General features: G+C 40.2%; 1 protein-coding gene across 3 annotated transcripts in view; it reads left to right on the forward strand.

Moving 5' to 3' along the window:
* Positions 1-22,889, forward strand: part of USP7 (ubiquitin specific peptidase 7) — a 30,399-nt gene that overhangs the window by 3,694 nt on the left and 3,816 nt on the right. Inside the window, exons 3-29 of one of the 3 annotated variants that reach the window (XM_042438388.1) lie at positions 2,488-2,686; positions 4,439-4,577; positions 5,488-5,576; positions 7,012-7,120; positions 8,539-8,669; positions 9,523-9,577; positions 10,269-10,349; positions 10,440-10,530; positions 10,787-10,869; positions 11,038-11,147; positions 11,338-11,494; positions 12,065-12,209; positions 12,706-12,836; positions 13,239-13,373; positions 13,513-13,614; positions 15,219-15,287; positions 16,565-16,670; positions 17,170-17,262; positions 17,682-17,749; positions 19,399-19,499; positions 20,030-20,183; positions 20,571-20,638; positions 21,030-21,138; positions 21,244-21,321; positions 21,652-21,752; positions 22,302-22,401; positions 22,629-22,748. In XM_042438388.1, coding sequence (XP_042294322.1) covers positions 2,488-2,686; positions 4,439-4,577; positions 5,488-5,576; positions 7,012-7,120; positions 8,539-8,669; positions 9,523-9,577; positions 10,269-10,349; positions 10,440-10,530; positions 10,787-10,869; positions 11,038-11,147; positions 11,338-11,494; positions 12,065-12,209; positions 12,706-12,836; positions 13,239-13,373; positions 13,513-13,614; positions 15,219-15,287; positions 16,565-16,670; positions 17,170-17,262; positions 17,682-17,749; positions 19,399-19,499; positions 20,030-20,183; positions 20,571-20,638; positions 21,030-21,138; positions 21,244-21,321; positions 21,652-21,752; positions 22,302-22,401; positions 22,629-22,748 — 2,924 coding nt within the window. The remainder of the gene's footprint in view (positions 1-2,487; positions 2,687-4,438; positions 4,578-5,487; positions 5,577-7,011; positions 7,121-8,538; positions 8,670-9,522; positions 9,578-10,268; positions 10,350-10,439; positions 10,531-10,786; positions 10,870-11,037; positions 11,148-11,337; positions 11,495-12,064; positions 12,210-12,705; positions 12,837-13,238; positions 13,374-13,512; positions 13,615-15,218; positions 15,288-16,564; positions 16,671-17,169; positions 17,263-17,681; positions 17,750-19,398; positions 19,500-20,029; positions 20,184-20,570; positions 20,639-21,029; positions 21,139-21,243; positions 21,322-21,651; positions 21,753-22,301; positions 22,402-22,628; positions 22,749-22,889) is intronic. The other 2 variants (XM_042438387.1, XM_042438389.1) reach the window with 2 other exon arrangements.

Here is a 22,889-nt window from a genome sequence, read left to right on the forward strand (position 1 = left end):
TCTTGGTGCCAATAGCACGTTAAACAGACTTTAAGAGGTTGTCTTTCCTCAGGAGAGACATCACAGATGTGACATATGATTTTGATATCCTTGAGGGTAGGATTGCTTGCAGGAGATGTTTAGGACTGCTTCCTCTTTGCATGATGATTTTGATTTCACAGATAGGGATCCATTCAGGAGAAATAACTGAATTTCTCTTAATGGAAACTCTTTTGAGGTTCTGTATATGTGAGTGTGGGGGAAAAGACAGAGAAAGAATTGCTCTGTAATCAAAAACTGGTCATTTTAAAATCTTTTCCTCTTGGACTGTTCTGCTTTCCTGTAGTAAAACATCACAACAGTAAACCACATTACAGTGGTACCCCGGGATACGAATTGATCGCGTTACGAAATTTCCGGGATACGAAAAAGTTCCATTGGAAAAAACTGTTCTGGGATACGAAGGTTTTTTCGGGTTACGAATTTTTTTGGCGCGAAATTCAAACGCGTGGCTTGCCAGCGCTAACGGAAAGCCCTTTTCGGCTTGCGAAATGCATCGGGTTACGAACGCCGCGGCGGAACGAATTAATTTCGTAACCCGAGGGAGCACTGTATCTGTTGAAGATGCAGAAATATACATTGATTTTGCTTGGTAGTTGCTCATTGCATTTTCTCCTTCTTGAAATAAAAATAAAGCCTAAAAGTGAAATGCCATTGAGTTCACCTCTAAAGTCAACTCGCTGTTAAGAATGGATCAGTGTTTGCATTAGAAGGATAACTGTCTTAATCTTATTTTCAAGGGATCTGAGACTTTTTGATACTTTAGATGTGAAGCTGACTGTAGATTGCCACCTTCTCCCTCACAGCTTTTGGGGAGGCTTTACCTCTAAGAAGAATACATTTGGCAGTATCATGTCACAAAGCATCCCTAACTCTGCCATACTTATCTAGCAATAGTTAAGGTGGATTTATTTTAAAACATTTAAAATAATTATCTTTCTGGCCAAAGAGCTTCTAACAGGTCTGGCTACAAAGCAATGGAAGCCTTATGCTTCCTAAATATTTATGCTGCTTTGCAGCCAAAATTATATTCTTACTAGTTATAGATATTAGCTGCCATTTTTTTTACATTGTTCTGCTCTATAATGGTTCTGTTAATCTGTTACAAAATGTAAAATAGGACTGTATGTGTATTTTTTAATACGATATTTCATTAAAAGCATGTATAGCCCAACTTTCCATTATTAAAAAAGAAAAGAAAAATATTTTAAAAGCAAGGGGAGAGTATTTGGGAGAAGTAAAACATAGTCCTACAATCCAACAAGGACTATAAAATGATAGGAAGAAGATAATTTTCACCATTAGGACTGGCACGGCAATGGCGTGGGCTGTAGGTCAATGTCCTGGGGCAGGGAGTTTAAAAATGTGGGTTCCATATTAAGAAGATGGCCTTCTTAGTATAGAACATGGAGGGGAGACCCTTCCTTGGGAATCTGGCTCGGCTGGCATAATATTTAGAGTTGCGTTACCCAAATCGTTGGTCCTGGCCCAAATGCAGGTACTTGCCTAACTTACACTAAAATGTCAGTTCCATTTTGGGGGTCAGGGAAAGCTCAGGAAGCAGCTGTCGGCATACTCAAAACTACTTCAAACAAAATTTGATAGGATTATGCTAACAAAAGAGGCTGGGTGCTTTTTCCGCCTTCCCCAGTATGGCGAGAGAGAGAGAAATGCAGAAGGATGCCCTGTACAGCAGTGATAAGTGCTGTATAGTTGATAGGTGCAAATACCTATGAATGGGGTACATGTGACAAAGAAACAGAAGTAGACAGACAGAATGGGAAGTGTACCTCTGTTGTGGCTTGTGCACCAGCAATGTGGGAGGACCTGCCCATTGTTGGCATGCAGACCCAACATTCTTCCACAGATTCCCAACAAAAAGGATTCCCTCTCCTGGAGTAGAGCTTTAAAGATGATAACTAGGACTCTGGATTTTGGATGAGAAGAGAATGCAGATTGAGCCAGATTGATATAATGTGGGCATAATTGAAGTAATGTGAACTGAAGAACGGGTCCCATAAGGTTGCCTGACACGCTGTCATTGCAGTTCTTCAAAAACTCTTGAAAGGCAGCCTCACATAAAAACATGAAAGAGCTTCACACTCTCGAAATAATGTAGTCAGCCCTCTGTATCCATGGATTTGATTCCATGGATTCCACCATCTATGGCTTGAAAATATTTTTTTAAAAATCCAAAAAGCAGGCCATGATTTTGCCATAGGTTGGGTACATATACTAGAGTAGGGTAACATCTAGGATGGATTGAATGCCTACTTCCAGGTCTGGCTTCTCAGAGCTATGCTCTGACACTCTCTTGCTGTTTTCACACCTGACACCTACCATACATCTTTGGGTTGTTTTAATGTATGGGGCAACATCACATTGGGGCAAGGGGTTTGTGCTTATAGCAGATCAGGCTGCTTAATTATTCTTCTTACATTTTAACAGACACAAGCTGGCGGTCAGAAGCGACGTTTCAGTTCACAGTTGAACGTTTCAACCGGCTGAGTGAATCAGTCCTGAGCCCTCCCTGCTTTGTCCGAAACCTGCCATGGAAGATCATGGTGATGCCACGGCTTTATCCAGACAGGCCGCATCAAAAAAGTGTAGGATTCTTTCTTCAGTGCAATGCTGAGTCTGATTCCACGTAAGACCCTTCAGATCAATTTGTGACTTTTAAAAAATACATTTATAGCACCTCTGTTCTGCATTTTCTTAAGATTTATGCATACCACCATGGACTGGAGTGTCTTCAGGCAGAAATGGTATGGGGGCCATGGAATGTGTGCAGATATTGAAGATGGGGATAGAAGTAGAGTTGTGAGGACCTATGGAAAGACCTGGCAGGCTTGACGTAGTCTGTTTACTTGCTGACAGTTGTAAATTGGATGTAGAGAATTGTTGCAGTCCTGGAAAATAACATTCAAAACATTAATGTTATCATTCCAGACTGGTGCAGAAATACCATGTCTTGAAGCTGTCAGCACTCTTAATGAGGAAGAAAGGATTGGTAGCTAATTGTCAGCTACATAGAAATCATTTAGCCTATTGATCACCAGAGACATGGCTCACATGAGAATGCAGAGAGTGGGAACGATCCAGGCTCCCCTTTTTGTGTATCAGCACCACACAGAGTGGCTGCGGCTGAGTGGCAGCGAATGTGCTTTGCCCAGGTCCAGCCACTGGCAGCTGCAAGTCAAGTTGAAAAACATCCTGACTCATACTCTGGAGAGCCATTGCCAGCGGGTATCTGTGGTCCTCTGCCAAGTGGACCACAGATAGCTTCCCGTTTTGGAATTCCAGTACTTAGCAGTGTGTAAATATATGCATTTATGTGGCCTCACTTTGAATAATGACAACGCTTCTGACAAACCTATCCTTCTGTTATCAGAACCATGACATGAAAATAGCCAATAGCCTGATTTTTGTACAGTTTTAGCCAGGTTTCTCGTGTACCGACCTAGGAGTCCCCATGTAGTGGGGTTGTGTGAACACACTTGTGCTTCTGTGCAAAATGATCTAAGCATGTTGGCTTGTCTGGCTGCTGTTATATTTTGGCCAAAACAACGATTAAATGTAGAAAGGCCTCTCATGGGTTCAAAGCAGGAGCTGTCAATTGATTTAAAGAACTGGTTTAACCATCTGCTTTTTCTTTGATCCGTTGGCAAATTTAGACTATATTGTAATATCAAAACCTCAGAATGAAGTGTCCTTTGGAGCTAGTGAAGGAAATACATGCAAGGATGTGTTTATTTTTTTAAAGCCTTATTTGTGATTGATTTATGAGTTTGAACGTAATAAAGCTTGCAGAGATACCTAGGCCAGGTATGGTTTTGGAGAGGCAGGGACGTTCTGGCAACAGGTTCCAGTCGTGCTTCCCATTTGTTTCTCTTTTGCTGGGCACTGGAGGATGGGGCCTGAGCTGGCGCAACATTAGAGTGCACTCTTCATGCTTTTCATTTGTTGCCAGGAGCCTTGATAACGGAAGAAGTTTTGCAGCCTTTTGGTTTGTGTGAACAAACAAATAAACTTTAAGCAGATTTTAACTCTTTTAAAAGGCTCACACACATAGATCCTAAGCTTTGCTCAGAGTATTCACAGTGCTTTAGGGCTGCTTTAGAGGAGCTGCAATCTTCTCTGGCCTCTCTAGGAGGAAGCAATCCAGTGGAGCGGAAAATTTCTGTGGGAAGCAATACATAAGAACAGATCGGTGAGAGGCAGAGCCTCTTCACAAATGGCTTCAGCCATATTAATAATTACTGATGCCCCCGGGAGTGCTGAGGCAGAGTTTTAAATCCAAGGGCTGACAAGAAGTAAAGGAGGCACGTTGGGCAAAGCAGTTTATGAGGGTATCCTCTGCCACTCTACATGTCAAGTGTTATCTCTCTAATTGTTGCAGGTCATGGTCTTGTCATGCGCAAGCAGTGCTCAAGATAATAAATTACAAGGACGATGAGAAATCTTTCAGTCGCCGCATCAGCCACTTGTTCTTTCATAAGGAAAATGACTGGGGCTTTTCCAACTTCATGTCATGGAGTGTAAGTAACAGCGTTGGGCAGCGTGAGGGCCTGTGTGGCATAGCAGATGGAGGAAACCTTTTTAAAAGGGAAAAGGACGGGTTCAAGCCTCAGTCAGACATGAAGCTCCCCATTCTTCAGCCTAACCTACCTTGCAGGGTTGTTGTGAAGATAAAATGGGTGTGAAAAACAGGGCACTACTCTGCGTTCATTGGGGGGAATTCAAGATAAAATACATAAATAAATATGGTATATTATGAGATTCCTGTTAAGCTGTCAGATGCTGGCTGGTTCTACTGCTAGTAGCAATGAATAATTTATTTATTTGAATTATATCCTTCTGGTCTCACAGAGTTGGGATGCAAAGCAGCCTCTGGCATAATTTTAAAGGTTTTAATATAAATTAAATTAATTATACTATCAGAACTCCAGTTTAAATGACTGAAAAACATCACATTGGTGTTTAAAAAGCAGCAAGATATGAAGATGTCCAGCACATGTATTTTAACCCCTTAAACAGGGTTATATGGGAGAATACGGCCTTTGCATGTGTGCATGCCCACTATTATATCGGTTTCACAGTTATATTATTAGCGTGAGAAAAAGGGAAGTTATTCCAATATGATGATTATCAGGAGAAGCAGATTTATGTCTCTCTCTCCCCTCCTCCTTATGTTTAAACAGTGTTATGCTCAGATAGTGGTGAAGGAGAAATAGTTTCCAATGATCCTCTGGTGACAACTTAAGACATACCAGTTTCATTCAGTCCAGTTTTTAAATTTCTTTCTTGAGGCTTAGAAGAGGGCCTTCAAAAAAAGTCTTTCCATTCTGGTTGGCCTTAATTTGCAAACAAGGCATACAGAATCCAAATGATTGTCTTGCATTTGATTGGAACACTCTTGGTGGCCAACCTTTCTATTTTCTTTTGTAGGAGGTTACTGATCCTGATAAAGGCTACATAGAAGATGATAAAGTAACTTTTGAAGTGTATGTTCAAGCTGACGCTCCACATGGCGTGGCGTAAGTAGCATATGCTTTTATAAAAATAAATCTGCTTTCTATATACCTTCTTTCCTGTATGACTTCAGTGTTAAGTTTTGGTTGAAATGACTCTTTTTGTTTTGTTAAAAAAATGATGTACTATCTCCGAATGGCTGGTACCTTTGCCTACAATCATGGAAAAGCAGCAAAGGAGAAAATACCCTCCCAATTGTCTTGTATGACACCTTTTAGTTCTGTTGAAATTTATCTTCCTGCTTGGCAGTGACACAGTTCACAAACTGATGAAGCCAGCCCAACTCTTCCCCTTGATTCTTCAGAAGATTGGGAGGGGGAGAGTTCTTCCATTTCAACAGTTCTTGGAGACCGAAGCTAGCTAACTGGGTATTTCCCCATAAATGCTGCCCCATCTAAGGAATAGCTGGCCATGGCCAAGACTCCACTTGCTAGAACCATCACCAGAACGCTTTGACCGCACTCATAGGTCTTTGTCCAAAGAATGCAGAAAGCAGCAGTGATGGCATGAGAAGGGAGTTGGAATTGTAGGTCCAAAACAGATAAGGTGACTGTTGCCACTGTAGCTTGGAAGACCCTGCTCTCATTTTTGTGTAGCCTGTATCTTGGTCCATTTATTTATTTATTTATTTATTTAAATTCAACTGGTTAGTCTATGGGGCAGTAATCAGCTTTCGTTAAAATTTAGGATGACCACTACAAACCCAACATGATTTGCTGTTTTAGGAATGCAATTCATTGCTGAGCAAATCACTTTATGGATAGTTGAACCATTTACCTGAATTTTCATTTGGAAGTCAGTCTGTCTGTCTCGCTAACACTTTCCAGAAATTGTGCGTTTTCGGCCTATGTGGCCATGTTCCAGAGAATTTTGCCACATAGCCCGTAAAATCCACAAACAACTATGGATGCCGGCCATGAAAGCCTTTGACTTGACTTTCCAGAAAGTTTCTGACAGAACTCTCAAAACTGCGTAGGTGCTATTATAAATATGTGTAATGATAATGTAGCTGTTCTGTGACGGATGCTTTGGGCAGAATCCTGTTTGTGGCCTGTGCTGGCCATAACCCCAGTTATTCCAGTGCAAGTGCTTTTAAAGACATTGCACAGGGAGGTATCATGTACCTGTTTATAAAGTCGAAGGCTTTCACAGCCGGCATTCATAATTTTTTTGGTGAGTTTTTCAGGCTATGTGGCCATGTTACAGAAGAGTTTATTCCTGACGTTTTACCATTATCTGTGGCTGGCAACTATGTACCTGTTTGCACAACACTTTTGACCCTGGTATACAAAGACAGCCAGAGGCTTTTAGGTTCAGCTCCACCTCCCACCCCTAGACTCTGCTTGGAGGCTTGTGGGTGAATTCCGTTGTTGGAAACTGGAAGTATGTTTGAATTTGTGTAACTGCAGTTATTGTAACCTGATTCCATGGTTGTTATAGGTGGGACTCCAAGAAACATACAGGATATGTGGGGCTCAAGAACCAGGGAGCAACTTGCTATATGAACAGTTTATTACAGACTCTGTTTTTCACAAACCAGCTACGGAAGGTAAACAAAAGGGTTTTATGGCTTCCTTGTCATTATCAGTATACTCTTGAACCATTTCAGCAATTCTTTACCTTCATTTTTTGGGGCTGGCCTTGTGCAAAAGTGTATAGGTGTTACCTGTGTCGGGAGGTGATATCTTGATCAGCAATGCAAGTTTGCAAATTCTTCTGCAAGTTTGCTTGTCCTCTTTCTTCCTCTATGACCTATTGTCAGAATGATGCTTTCTGTTTTAGCTGCTGTCACTCTACTCCAGCAGCTAGGATAGCCCTGTGCTTCCCTTTGGCTGTGAGCATGGTTGTGTATAGCTGCTGTGGACTTGCGCTAAAAGCACATGCATGGGGAAGATCCCATGCAGGGCTGTTCAGGTGCTGGGAGACAGGTGTTGACAGTAGAGGAGATGATGGAGATGCCAAGCAAGTGAATGAATGAGAGAGAGATGTGGTTTTTCACTTCAATGGTTCGCTGGTGACAGTCGCCGCTAGCTTTATGCATGTGAGAGAAGACACTTCTGAGTGAACAGTTAGAATCATAAAGGCAAAAGTGTCCCCATGGGCCATTGAGTCCAATCTCCTGCTCAATGTGGGATCCCTGAGAAACTCTACTTGCCCCCACGTCTGGTTTATCTTGTAATCCAGCCTCTCAGGGCAGCCAGCGTTTTCTTAACTGTTCCCAACATTTGGCTACAGGATGGTTTAATGACTTAGTATCTCACCAAATTCTTCCTTCATAGAATCTCATACTTAGTACTTAAATACTCTAGCCTTCCCCAACCAGACTAGCTAGAATGCATCTCCCATCATCTCTCACTCATTATCATTATAGTTGAACAGCAGTTTGCAGAAGACTGCTATATGCAGCCATGTTTACACCAATATATATGTACAGTGCAGCCTTCTCTTATACAGGGGATCCTTCCCCCCCCCCCTGCAAAAAAGAAAAAACGCATAAACTCAAGCCCCATTAGAAGTAATGAGGCTCGTGCCCACTGGGTGCGCGCCCCATTACTTTTTCTGGGGTGTGTGAGGCTTTTTTCTGGCACGGCTTCCAGCATATACTGGAAGCCGTGTATGACACAGGTGTACTGTATATATTGGCATGTGAGTGTGGGGTTTTTTTATGCCTGAATGGGGATTTGAGCCCTGGTATCCAGAGTTGTAGCCCATTGCTCCAACCACTATATCATGCTTTGTCACCCTAAATATTAAAAATAATCTCAGTACTGTATATACGCAACTCTTCGTTGTAATTAATCTTTTTTTTCAAGATGTTTCCGTCCAACTCCAAAAGAATCTTTGGTAGATTATTCCCAAGTGTTTAACTGATATTGGTCTGTGTAGCAATTACTTTGATCCAAGGTGGAATGAATTAAGATATAGAATGCTTTTCCATCATCCTAATTAAACTAATTGTTTTTTAAGGCTGTGTATATGATGCCCACAGAAGGTGATGATTCATCAAAAAGTGTTCCTTTAGCATTGCAAAGGGTGTTCTATGAACTTCAGCACAGTGACAAGCCAGTAGGAACCAAGAAACTAACCAAGTCTTTTGGGTAAGTGCTGGCAAGATAGTGGATAGTTCTTCCTGGCTGAGCAGCTGTTTAACCTTAAGATTGTGTGACTTCTTAAAACTGGCTTTTGTGTCTAATACAGTCGGCCCTTCTTATACACAGATTTTTTATACACAGATTCAAGCATCCACGGTTTAAAAATGTTCCAAAAAAGTATAAATTTCAAATATCAAACCTGGATTTTCCATTATTTATAAGGGACACCATTTTGCTGTGTCATTATATTTAATGGGACTTGAGCATACACGGATTTTGTTATGCACGGGGGGATCTTGGAACCAAACCCCAGCGTATAACAAGGGTCCACTGTACATTTAAAGATGAAGTTTGTTGTGTATATACTTTACATTTCACCATGAATAGTGCTGCAACCACTTCTTAATGACTATTCTGTGCGTGTTATTCAATTAAACGTTTGTATAGGCACAACCAGTTTCTGAGTAAATTATATACATTTTGTTTGTGGATTTATCCTATTTCATCTTATCCTGCCTTTCCATTAAAAAAACATTAGCACTGCAGGAATAAGACTCAAGGCAGCTATCACCAACACTAAAAAGGGATTGAATAATAGAACCATTAAAATCATCACTAAAAATAAATTAAACAGTTTAAAAGGCCAACATATACCATACCAGGTACATAGAAGCAATTCCTTCTCTGTGTGAAAGAGGAGGAATTCCAGCTTTAAGACTGTGCCTTTCTCCTGCAATATTTGTGTAAGCACTTACATTAACTTTCCTCACTGATTAAAAGTTGCTTAAAACTGCTGAATCAAACTGATTAGTCAATTACAGATGTGGCATTTCCCCTCTCCCCCACTTTTTAATAACAGGTGGGAGACACTAGACAGCTTCATGCAACATGACGTTCAAGAACTTTGTCGAGTGGTATGTATTATTTCCACTTGTTCTCTTTGGGATTTATGTCCAGATATAACTGCAGTTCTGCATTTACTTTCAGTAATAGATTAATCCAGAGGGAAGATTCCTTCTGTAAAAGCTGCATTGAAATGACAGAAGGAGCTCCTGTTCAATTCCATGGGGTTGTGCAGAGTTGGTTCCAGCTGCCTTGTGCCCTGGCTCATTGTTACAGATAACTCCAGGTTCAGTTTGAGCCAATGTTCAGCTTTAGAGTTTGTGCTGATTGTTAGTCTTAGCTATGTAGTCAAGGTGTTGTTCCACTAGTTCTGGGGAGGCATAGTTCAATTGTTCCTCATTTTGGGATCCTGAGCTGGGCTTCACAGCCTGAGGACATGAGCTGGGATGCTGTTGGTGTAGTATGTGAGTTGTGCATGTTCTTCAGAGTCACACAGCAGTGGCAAGGGAAGGCAGGCAAAACCTCCTAGCTACAAACACTTATAATTCTACAGTGTCTGCCTGCCTACATGCCTACCTACCTGGCTGCTTTACCCATGACCTCTTTGGGAGTCATGCAGCCCTATGATGATCTCTTAAAAATAACTTTCTCTTAATGGGAGCTTACTAGATTCTCCATGCTCTGAGCTTTCTAGGGGAAACAGCAGGATAGATGCGTAATGTAAATCTGCCTAACTAATGTAAGTTTTTTCTTCTCTTTCAGTTGTTGGATAATGTTGAAAATAAAATGAAAGGCACCTGTGTAGAAGGCACGATTCCAAAATTATTCAGGGGGAAAATGGTGGTATGTATTTTCTTTCTAAGCTGTTTTGTGGGTGTTGAAGGGCTTCTGTTGGTATAGAATGATGCCTCAGTGTCCTGTTTTTATTTGCAGTCTTATATCCAGTGCAAACATGTAGACTATCGGTCTGAACGAATAGAAGATTATTATGACATCCAACTAAGTATAAAGGGAAAGAAAAATAGTAAGTATAGCATAATCTAATCAGAAAATTCTCAGCCTTTCCTACAGCCCTGTAGCAGCGATGTATCTTTTCCCCACTAGCATTAACTCCCCAGTCCGTCCACACTCCCAAAATTTAGGCTCAGAATAGCCATTGCTAAGGATCACCTGATTCTCCTCCTTAGTCTCTTTAGATCTCCCATCTTCAGTGGTTATTCTGTAGACAGTTTCTGTGGTGGAGTCTGCATGTAAACCTCTTTTTTCTCTTTCTTTTTCAGTATTTGAGTCTTTCATTGATTACGTTGCAGTGGAACAACTGGATGGGGATAATAAATATGACGCAGGAGAACATGGTTTGCAGGTATGCATGACCTCATTCCAACTTTATGTGACAGGAGAAACTCCCAGCCTAGATCTTGCTAAATGGCACATTGCTCGTCCCTGCTTTAAGGGTGAAATATTTTGCTTTGGTTGGTAATGGAAGTCCAGCTGTCGATGCTTGTCTGGGTTTTGTTTCTGTAACATTCAGGAAGCTGAGAAAGGTGTGAAGTTCATAACATTGCCGCCAGTGCTGCATCTACAACTCATGCGGTTCATGTACGACCCCCAGACTGACCAGAACATCAAGATAAATGACAGGTAAATAAATGCTGTGTGGTGCTGAAGCCAAAGCTGAGATATTTTGGCCACAATCCTAGCTGAGGTCATTTCACGTTTTCTTCTGAAGAGATGAGAAGTTTAACCCTATGTAACCAATTCTCTCTTTAATATAACGCAACCCCATGTAAGCCTTTTCTTTCATTTTATTTCCTTTATTTTTTCCTTTTAGGTTTGAATTTCCAGATCAGTTGCCTCTTGATGAGTTCTTGCAAAAAACAGATCCTAAAGATGCTGCAAACTACATTCTTCATGCAGTGCTAGTACACAGTGGAGATAACCATGGTGGACATTATGTCGTTTACTTGAACCCTAAAGGGGATGGAAAAGTAAGTAATGGAAAAAGAGTTGACCTTGCAGCTACTTACGGACCTGTGTTATTGGGATCCTTTTAAATGCCTGCTGAACATCCTTGAATGGAGCCAAGCTTTAGGTTTCTGTTGCGTAGGAGAGTCAACTATGTTCTCTATCCACGCACACAGGAACGATGGGCACAGGAAAGATGGCTGGCTTTTTTGTTTCTGGTGGTAGCACCTCTCATTTCATAGAACGTATTTCTAGAGGCCCACATGTCTTCTTTTGTGAGGAAAGGTAGTTCCTTGAGAGACAGAAAGCCATGTTTATTATTAAATGTGTAAATGTGAATTAGTTCCATGCCTCTTCAATAATTCCATACTGTATTTTGCATTCTATTATAAACTGTGGCTGGTGTGAAAATAAATTTGAACTGAACCTCTAGATGCTAGGGCTATGTGCTGGCAGCATTTAAGAGTGTTGGTGGAGAGGAGAAAAATTATAGCTCCTGACTGTTGTATTTCTAGGAAGTTACGGCAATGGGAAACCTCCCCTGAACAAAGCTTGCCAACATTCACAAATGTTGTGAATTTTTTTTTCCACAGTGGTGTAAATTTGATGATGACGTTGTATCTCGATGTACAAAAGAAGAAGCAATTGAACATAACTACGGAGGCCATGATGATGACTTATCTGTACGGCACTGTACTAATGCGTATATGTTGGTTTATATCAGGGAGTCAAAATTAAGTACGTATATACTTGTAACAAGACAGCTTGTCATTCAAAATGTAAAGCCTCCATCCTAGTGGAGGTTCCCTGTGTCAGCAAAAGTGGTTTGAGCAGTTATACTGTATGCTTGTTTAGTAGATGCATCATACTTTCTGTTAACCATTGTTTACATGGAAAACTCTAATGTTAAAATGGGGGTAAAACAAGGGTGTGGGTATGAATTATACTGACTGCTGTGAAGAAATTTTGATTTTGTAACCAGTAAGTCTAGCATGTTCTGCACACGTTCAAATTGTTCGATCGTAAAGATGGTTAAAACTGATGCATCGCAGCTGCCTTACCAATGAAAGCTGAAACTGAAGCAATGCTAACCTAAAGTTTCAAACTCTTTTGGGAATGACCTGCTTTGGATCAGTCATATATGTGCTTTTATGAGAATGGTAGTAGTTTCAAAGAGTTTCAAAGACACCATTTTTAATAACAATGACATAAAAATACTGTTTGTACCTTCTAGGTGAAGTTTTGCAAGCAGTCACGGACCATGATATCCCTCAGCAACTAGTGGAACGGCTTCAGGAAGAGAAGAGAATAGAGGCTCAAAAGAGAAAGGAGCGGCAAGAAGCTCATCTCTATATGCAAGTGCAGGTCAGTTTTGGCAAAGAGCAGCTCTGGGATTTTCTGTTTTCCAAATATGTGTCGCTTCCTCTGGGCCCTTAGTGGCAGCTTTAAAGGTTATCCTATCCTTTCTCTACAAAGTATAGGATAGTTCATGTTACATAGGTATGGGTTTCTAGAGCTCAGTGGGGTTTTGAACCCTGGTCCCTTGGCATCCTAGTCCAGTTTTCAAGCTATACACCATTCTGGCTGCCCTGACTAGGTACTGGCACTTAGCACTGGCTTTAATCCCTGTGACAGATTTTAAAAACTAGGTAGCAGAGTATCTCTCTGTAAGATAGAGTATCTTGAGAAAGATGGGCTATAACTCCAGTTGCGAACAAATGTTCATTCCCTAGCCATCCCATTAACAAAATGAACATCTTCTTTCAGATAGTAACAGAGGACCAGTTCTGTGGCCATCAAGGCAACGACATGTACGATGAAGAAAAAGTAAAATACACTGTGTTCAAAGTCTTGAAAAATTCAACGCTTGCAGAATTTGTTCAGAACCTTTCTCAAACAATGGTATGCTTTCTGTGTGGTCCCACCTTTCTGTTGTGTGCCCTTTACATGGGGCAGTTTCTTTCCTGTCCTTTAGGTGCATTCAGTGAACACTGTAATGGCTGGGCTTTTTCCTAGTATATTGTGTTTTCTCTTTTTGTAGGGCTTTCCACAAGACCAGATACGGTTGTGGCCCATGCAGGCGCGAAGTAATGGGACAAAGCGGCCAGCCATGTTAGACAATGAAGCCGATGGCAATAAAACTGTGAGTATGCTTTAGGGGGAGTATTAACTCTAAAACTTTAATGCAGTGCTTATGCACTCAGCAGTAAAAATGTGCTTGTGAAATAATGTCTTTCCATTTTCTATTTTAATGGCTCAATTTAGGGTCCCCATTTTGGGCCTGCCTAAGTGACATTTCTCACTGTAGATTTCAGTGAGGTTGTGCTTGCATAAAATGTTGAAACAGACTTTCAGTTTAATTGTATTGTAATTTGTCTCCATCTCTTATTTTTATTTCCTGTAAACACACCAAATCGAAATTATTTCCCCCCAAATATTGCATCATCTGCTTTCTCTTTCTCTCTAGATTTATCCCTTTTACATTCCACGAGGCTATTTTGGGCCCCATGGTTGAATCTTCCCCCGGAGTCCTTTCTATCTTTAAATTCCTTTTAGAGGGTCTCCTTTGTCCTCATCCAGGGTTTCTTCCCCTGTTTTGCTGGTCCCTGAACTGCTAGCCCCTTTCTCCGTCTCCTTGAGTTCTTGGCTATCATCCTCCCCCTGTTATTTTCTCTGGAAGCCTTCTTCCCTTTGCCTAGACGGACTTCTGTTGTCTCTGCTATCCCTCTCTCTATTTCTTTCCTCTTGTTCTCTGTTTTTTCTATTTAGCCTTTCATAAAATAATCTTGCTTGTTCTATGGAATTTATTTTGTACCTCTTTTGGTTATAATTAAACACTACTCCTTCTATCTTATCCAATCTGTATAATATTTCATTTCTTTGTAGTAGTGTCATCAAAAACTTACATTCTTGTCTCTTCCTGATTATTAGTAGTGGCAGGTCTTTATAAATCTCAATCACTGTCATCAACAATTAAATTTTCTTCATAGTTCTGCAAAATCCTTTCTCTCATCCTAGAACTTGTAAAACAGACAGTCATGTCTCTATCCAGTTTCTTTTCCTTGGCTATCTTGGAGCTAACTCTAAAAATTTTATCTATCTGAGCCTCCATCAAGTCATCATCAATTCCTATATATTTGGCCAGCATCGGGATAATCTTATCATATATTTGTTCATCTTGTTCTTCTCAAAATCACCTTATTTTAATTGCCCTCTCCCTATACCTCGCCTCTTGCAAAAGATTACTCTGTTGCTCTCTCTTTTGTACCCTTTCCAGTACTTCAGGTTTTTTCCCTAAACTTTCCGTTCTCTCTACCACTTCTTCTACCTCCACTTTAACTCCTGAAATCTCTTTAGTTATATTATCAAATTTTTTTACTAGGACATCTATCTCTTTCTGCATATCTTCCCTTCTCTCATTCCTATTATCCTTCAGCTCCTCTCGTATCTCTTTCTTAAAATTCTTTTTAGATTCCCCCAGTTCTTGTAAAATTATACCACTGATATCTGCTTGCCTCGTTTCAATTGAGCCTCTTCTTGTTCTATTCTGATATTGCGTCGTCATACTTCTAGTTTGCATTCGATTCTATGTTTGGCTTTTTTTTTGGTTTGTATTGATATAGATATTGATGAAATATTTAATAAAGATATTTAACAAAATAATAATAATAATAATTGTATTGTAATTTGGATTCTCCTCCCTTTCCTCCACCCCAAAATGTGATTAATCCTCTTGTATCCTGTCAGAAAGAGGGCAGCCTTCCTAAGAATTCGGTAGAAAGGAGTGCAGTGTTACGGGTTGTCTTATATAGAGAGGTGGGTGAGATTGCTGTTCTCCTGCCAGAAACAGAAATTTCTTGAAAATGTCTGATTGTGCATCGGGGCAACTTTTGCAGGTCTGGGACCACTGTCCTCCCACACACACACACACCCATTTTAGCACGTGGGAAGTGGAAAACTCCCATTGAAGACAGGCAACATGGTTAATCTAGTAGTAGTAGGTTCAGAATAAGAATCTATTACAAGGTTTCTTACAATTCAAACACACAAAGTCTTTCATCCCAGGGCTGGGAGAAAAGCAGTTTGTTAGTAGTAGTGGTAAACAACAGTCAGTAACACCTGGTAGACTTGTGAACATGAGAGAAGAGGTGGAATATAAACTGAATACTACTCGAAGTCACAAAACTAGCAATAACAACATAAAGTAACACCTAAATATAAGCACTTAAAGTAACACATCCCCACAAGAACATATTGGAGGAAAGGGTAACCAACCTCTATCCTTTCTTTTCTTTTGCCACCTTTTTAAGTAATTTATTTCATTTCTTTCCACTTGAGAGCTGATAGATGAAGGTGAGAATGAACTGGGGTTTTTTTCTGCATGACTCAGGCTTGCAATATGTAATTTTTGACGCTGCCTCGAACAAACGATTGCAAAACAGCTCATGGCAACCAGTCCTTGGTCTACAGATGCTCTGTTGCCGTGGTCTCTGCTGCCAGTCTTTTGGATTCCTCTTTTTTCACTACAAGTTGCAGAGAATTCCTTACAGTACATTTCAGAGTAGCTTGGCCAACTATCCCAAAGTGATCAGTGTTCTCAAGCTAGTGGTGGCTACTTGTGGGGATAGCAAGAGTCTAGTTTTTATCATTAATTTCACTCCCCCCCCCCATGTACTCCACAGTGACATTTCATTCACCCAAAATATATATCTCAGGTAATATATATATTCATATATAATATATATTATTAGGGAGCAAGGCCTTCTGGGTGGCTGATCTCAATTTATGGAACTGCCTTCCAGCAGAGGTCCCATTGACCCACTCCCTGATAACTTCATGCTGGCAAGCAAAGGGCCTTTTTATTTAGGCAGCCATTTGGTTTTTTATTTGTTGTATCAAACAGAGCTTTTAATGGGAGGTGTTGTCTTTCTATATTATTGTGTTTGAAATGTGTTTTTAATTGTGCTTTGTTTTAAATGGTTGTGAGCGTCCTTGAATCCCATGCTAAGAGAAAGTGGGATATTAACTAATCAGTTAGTGTGAACCTGTTTGGAATTAGCTGTATTATGTGGGTCTCCTTCTTTGCCATACAGATGATTGAACTCAGTGACAATGAAAATCCATGGACAATATTCCTGGAAACAGTGGACCCAGAAATGGCTGCTACAGGAGCAACGTTACCCAAGTTCGACAAAGACCGTAAGTGTGCACTGAAAGAGAAGTGGGTCCACAGAACTTGGCGACTAGCTCTTTACAGGCAAGAAATTTGGGGATTGGCTTCCCTCAAGTCACACAGCTTTGTGTACTATTTGGCAAACCTGTTTTGAAAGGGATAGGAGGATTCACAAGCCCTGCTCAGTGTGATATTGGGACTCATATTCAAATAAAAAGGCAAATGTTCCATGGAGGTTTATCCTACTCCAAACGTAACCTGGACTCTGAAGGTCTGGGGTGGAGTGGGGGGGGGAGGCAGGAATGCAGCCTGAAGGCTATATGTAGCCCCCAGAAAGATTTGCCCCGCCAGGGGAGTACATCCCTCTAGCATCCCTTGGGTTACCAGTGACTGACAGCTGTCCATCCCTGATCACTTACTTGTTATATAAAACAAGACCTATTTCACCTGCAAGAAAGTCACTTGAACAAAAATGTAGTGTTCCTTCGGCTGTAGTAAAAATACCTTGTTTCTGAACTATTTTAGATGATGTAATGCTGTTCTTGAAGATGTATGATCCAAAGACACGGAGTTTGAATTACTGTGGACATATCTACACACCTATATCCTGTAAAATACGTAAGTTCATAAGATCAACGTCATTACAGAGTTTGTCGCAGATAGTTTTGTAGCTCTCAAACGTGTGTTTTAGAAGTCTTCCTGGACTCATTTTAACCCAGATCGGTTGGGGTGGCATGCGGTGCTGAATCTGGATTTTAGAAGAGGCAGGATTTGTGCATTATAGTATTTGTGAAGGGATAAGAGCAAGTACATAAAAGAGTACACTGTTTTACATGTGCATTTGTCTAGTACTTCTTCCCTTCCTGCCACCCAAAATTCTGATAATTGGGCAGTTTGATTATTTAATTTTGCAATTTATATCAGGATCTAATGTTTGGAAAGATTTATAGGAATCTTAAGTCTAGAAACAGTGGTCTGGGGTCAAAACAAGTAATATGTATCTTACTGTAATATGTATCTCTGTTCTTTCTTCAAAGGTGACTTGCTGCCAGTTATGTGTGAAAGAGCAGGATTTCCCCAAGAATCTAATCTTATCCTCTATGAGGTATGAATTACTTTTTGTTCTTTAAGGCAGATCTCTCTCTATCAGGTTCCTCTTGCAAACTCTGGATTAATTTACCATCTGATCATACTTTATTTGGAAAAATGTATTTTACATATTATTAGTTATACATAACCCAATTGTTATTCTTATGAAGATATGTTAGATGTATAGTGCTATATATTTGACTTATTAACTAAGATTGGAGGGAGGAAAGAAAAGAGAGAGGAAACGGAGTGTTATAACGTATCTATAAATTAAGGAATATATGTAATGGAAATAAAGACAAAGTTAGAAATAGAAGAGAAAAGCTAGATCTCTCTGTTTCAGGCATTCATTTAGCAAAGTGTCCTGAAAGAAAATTGCTTAAGTGATGTCAGATACACTAGAAAATCTTTACTGCAAGATATGCCCAAGGCAGTCCCAAATTGAGCGTACTATAGGCATAATTTCTTTTGCAGTCACAATCTGCGACACCATGAATTTGAATGGATGCAGGTCTTTTCTTTTTGAAATAAATTGTTTTGCATGCCTTTGAGGTTCAATAGGGAGAGAAATATTTGATGAAAGAAATGTTTTTTAGAAGGAGAGAAACAAAAACATTCATGGAACTGAATCCATAACAAATTGAAGGGGCTGTGAGAAGAAGCCTTAAGTCTGGAAAAGAAAATTTGTGTGCTTATAGTCTGGACTTGTAATTACCAGTACTTTAATAGCATCTTGATAGAAGTAAAACAAGATGAAGTCTAAGTGGAATTCATGGATTGTTAAACCATGGAGTCCTGCTGCTTTGCTGTGCTGTGCACTATGAGATTTGCATGGAGAAGGCATAGAAAGTTCCATTCATTATGGCTTGTGGAATCATGTTCAGAATCAGCAACCTCAGTCAAGGACAGCTTCGTCCTATTGCTCATACGTTGCATGTGGGCCACAGGGATTTTTCTGCCTCTGTAAACTGCTGACTTCATGCACTGTATGGGACTTCAGTAATTTGGAGAACCTTCAAAATATTTTTTCCCATCCCATACAAAAAAAGATGTGTATTTTGAAGGCAGGGGGGTACAAGCCTAAAGTTCAGAAAAGACAGTTATTTAGAAGGCAATCCTAAACTGAGACCTGGATCTATCTGTCGGTCACACATTCTGATTCTGTGGCACCTTAAAAGCTAATAAATGAATTTGTAATGTTCATGAAATGCAAGTTGGTTTTGCCCATGAAAGCTTCTGTTGCAGTGCATTTGATAGTCTTTGTAATGACCATAGCCATAGTCTTTGGGGATGTTTGCTGGGATACGAAGTAGGATAGTCAGACACAACTTTGTTGTGTTTCTTCGTGTCATTTCCTGCTTAGAGTGACCGTCAGGTGAAACTCTCATGGGATTTTCTTGGCCAGATTTCTTCAAGGCAAGGATTTCCTTCCTTCTAGCTGCTGAAAGAGTGTGATTTGGCCAAGGTTACTCAGTGGGTTTCCATGGCCAAGTGAGGATTCAAACCCCACATGGAGTCCTAGTCCAAATCCCACTATGGCCCTGTAAATACCTGTCTAAATGATAACTACATAACTATTTATTTATTAGATTGAAAACAAACTATTCCTGTTAAATGGTATGCTCCTTCTGATCTCCACTCCCCTCCTTTTCCTTTTGGATTCAGGAAGTTAAACCGAATTTAACAGAGCGAATTCAAGACTATGACGTTTCCCTCGACAAAGCTCTGGATGAACTCATGGATGGGGACATCATTGTGTTTCAAAAGTAAGCAATTTATCAAGGCCTTGCCAAAATCCTTGGGCTGTTTGATAGCTGCAGCTGGGGGCGAGGAATTTGTGGCTCTCCATGTGATACCACCTTTGTGTATGTTGGCTGGGGCTGATGATTGTTGAGTCCTACAGCATCTGGAGGGTCACAACTTCCTCATCTCCTGGATTTAAACTCTATAATTGTTGCTGTTTATTCATCTGTCACATAAGGCTGGCTAATTTCCATCATAAACTATTGATTTAGGATGCTCTTGCATACTAAAAGCATATTTTTCCTTTCTTCTCCTCATCTTTCTCTTTCCCCCATCTCTTTCTTACTCTCTCACACACTGATACAGAACTTATCCTAATGTGTAAGCTGTGTACTGTTGTTTGGTATCTCCTTTCCAGGTCATACTTACCTGTGCAGCTTGGGTTATTTCCAAAAGCAGCACAAAGATTTTAAAGACTCCCTGTCATCTTTTTCACCTTTTTAACAGCTCCTTTGTAGCCACCTAACATCTCTGAGTTATTTTCTTTTAACAGGGATGACCCTGAGAATGATAACAGTGAACTACCGACAGCAAAAGAGTACTTCAGAGACCTATATCACCGAGTTGATGTCATCTTCTGTGACAAAACAATCCCAAATGACCCTGGTTTTGTTGTCACGTTATCCAACAGAATGAATTATTTTCAGGTATGTTCTCTCTTGAAAACAAATGTGGAGGACATCAGGACTGTTCATCCTCTGCTTAACAATTAGGAATTTTCATCTAGCACTTAGTCGAAGTATCCCTGCATGCCGTTTCTGTCTCATTTGTTTGCTATCATTTCAAAAAAAATAACTTTCCCAAACCCTGTGTATATGTAATTAAGGGGAGAGGATTCACTTTTCTATAAGTGGGAAAGTAGCTTTCCTCTAAAACAAACGAATAAAAACGGAACGTTTTGACCATTTTAAGCTGGTCCATTTTAAGCATGGAGTTACGAGGTTGACATACAAACTAATTCTTTGCAAAAATGTGAGTTGCTTTCTTTTCTGATTTTCTAGTGTTGGTTCCCCCCCCCCATTTTTATTTCCTAGGTTGCAAAGACAGTTGCCCAAAGGCTTAATACAGATCCTATGCTACTACAGTTTTTCAAGTCACAAGGGTAAGAGACATTCGTCAAAATAAAACCTTTAGCACCTCCTTAGGTGATGTTAATACAGCGTTAGCAAGTCGAGACAGGTTGGTTGCTAACACCCAGAAGGTGAGTGAGTCCCCTGATGGTTGATTTGTATTCACCTGAGAACACTGATCTTTACTGCTCTCGCTGCTGAATCAAGGATGGCAAGCTGTTTTACCATTCATTTTTGGAAAATGGGGATCTGCACTGATTATTCCTGATGCAGAATTATTGTAATCAGTATTGAACAGCAGAGATTCCCCGCTCAGTTCAAACCTTGCAGATTGTGATCACAGAGCTAACGTGGTATTTTAAAGAAAGCTGTGTAGACCAGATTTTAGAATGAGATTTCTTCCTTACGTTTTTTCTTGTTCAGTTACAGAGATGGCCCAGGCAACCCTCTTAGACATAATTACGATGGAACTTTAAGAGATCTCCTGCAGTTCTTCAAGCCTAGGCAACCTAAGAAACTTTACTATCAGCAGGTAAGTGACTTCCTTATCTATGAAGAGAGAGGAAGAGCCTTTGGTTTGTTTGTAGAGTGACTAAATGGAATCTCTCTTTCTCTCTTCCCCCCATCATCTCTGTAGCTTAAAATGAAAATCACAGACTTCGAAAACAGGAGAAGTTTTAAGTGCATATGGTTAAACAGCCAATTTAGGGAAGAGGTAAGTTGCCTTTAGCTCAGATTTTCACAGGTCAGTATCCCTCCCGTTGCTCAGGCAAAATATTCAAATGCTGAGATAAGTGAGACAGTTATGAATCTTTTTTTATTAATTAATGACATTTCTTGTTACTACATTATTAAGTTCCAGGGGTTTTATTCTCATGCACAGTGTACCCACTTTGGTGGTGCTTGCACATGGGAGGGCAAGGGTATACATGGCACATTCCAGGCTATGAGTGTAACAAGAATCTGTGCATTCTGTGCTCCATTGGCTTGTGCTTCTCATTGCGTTTTCCTTGTTTTGACTGTCTTCCCCTTTCCCCTGGCTCAGGAAATAACACTATATCCAGACAAGCATGGATGCGTACGGGATTTATTAGATGAATGTAAAAAAGCTGTAGAACTTGCTGAGAGAGGTTCAGGGAAATTAAGGTAAGTGTGTGTGATTATTTATTTATTGCTTATTTAGATGTATAGCATTTCTGAGGTCCACTAAAAAAAGGTGTAATTCCAGATTATTCAGTAAGTTGCTGACTAGAAATATTTCATTGCATTTATGAACTTTTGTGCAATTCATTAGGGGGAAAAAGGTGGACTAAGAAAGTATTTTAAGACAGGAACTTTGCCAGCATTTGTTGTCATGTGCCTTCAAGTCTACTCAGAATTATGGCAACCCTCTCCTAGTGGTTTTATTTGTGTGAGGGAGATTTATTATTCTGAAGAGGTTTTCCATGGCTTTCCTCTGACGCTGAAAGAGTGTGATGTGCCCTGGGCTCCCAGAACCCTTATACAACACTCAAACCTTTGCACCACGCTGGCTTTCATAGGATAAGCCACACTCAAACAAAAGGAAGTTACACATGAGTGAAGTTACCTGTTTGTCAGGACCATCTCCTACTCTTGCTTGTGCTGAGAGAGTGAATAGTTAGCTTTTGTAAAGCTAAATATTTTTACACTGTCTCTTTCTCTTCCCTTGTTAAGGCTGCTAGAAATTGTAAGTTACAAAATAATCGGTGTCCATCAGGAAGATGAATTGTTAGAGTGTTTATCGCCAGCAACAAGTCGGACGTTTCGAATAGAGGTAAGTGGATTGCATCAGTATTTTGAACAATCATTTCATGGTTCCTGGTGAAGTTACTGGGCAACCCCATGAAATGTGATAATTCAAAATATACGTAATATATTATTATAAGTTTGCCGTATAAGCTTTCATATATTATAAGTTTGTTTTCCAACACACCATTTCTGTCCATGTCTTTCTGCCTCTTAATGTTGCTCATATATCTGTGTTGCTGTCTTTGGATGCAGGAAATCCCTCTGGACCAGGTAGACCTAGATAAGGAAAACGAAATGCTTATTACAGTGGCTCACTTTCAGAAAGAGGTTTTTGGGACATTTGGCACTCCTTTCTTGCTAAGGATACACCAGGTGAGTCTTGGTACACCCCAGAATTGTTGTTGTTGTTATTGTTGCATTCTGTATATATTATTGCAAGGGGAACTATGTTGCATTGAGACCTGTAATCTTGGATTGTTAAGTATGTAATTGTTAATTATTCTTGCTGTTTGT

The sequence above is a fragment of the Sceloporus undulatus genome, chromosome 8, assembly GCF_019175285.1.
Source record: "Sceloporus undulatus isolate JIND9_A2432 ecotype Alabama chromosome 8, SceUnd_v1.1, whole genome shotgun sequence".
In the NCBI taxonomy this organism is placed as follows: Eukaryota; Metazoa; Chordata; class Lepidosauria; order Squamata; family Phrynosomatidae; genus Sceloporus; species Sceloporus undulatus.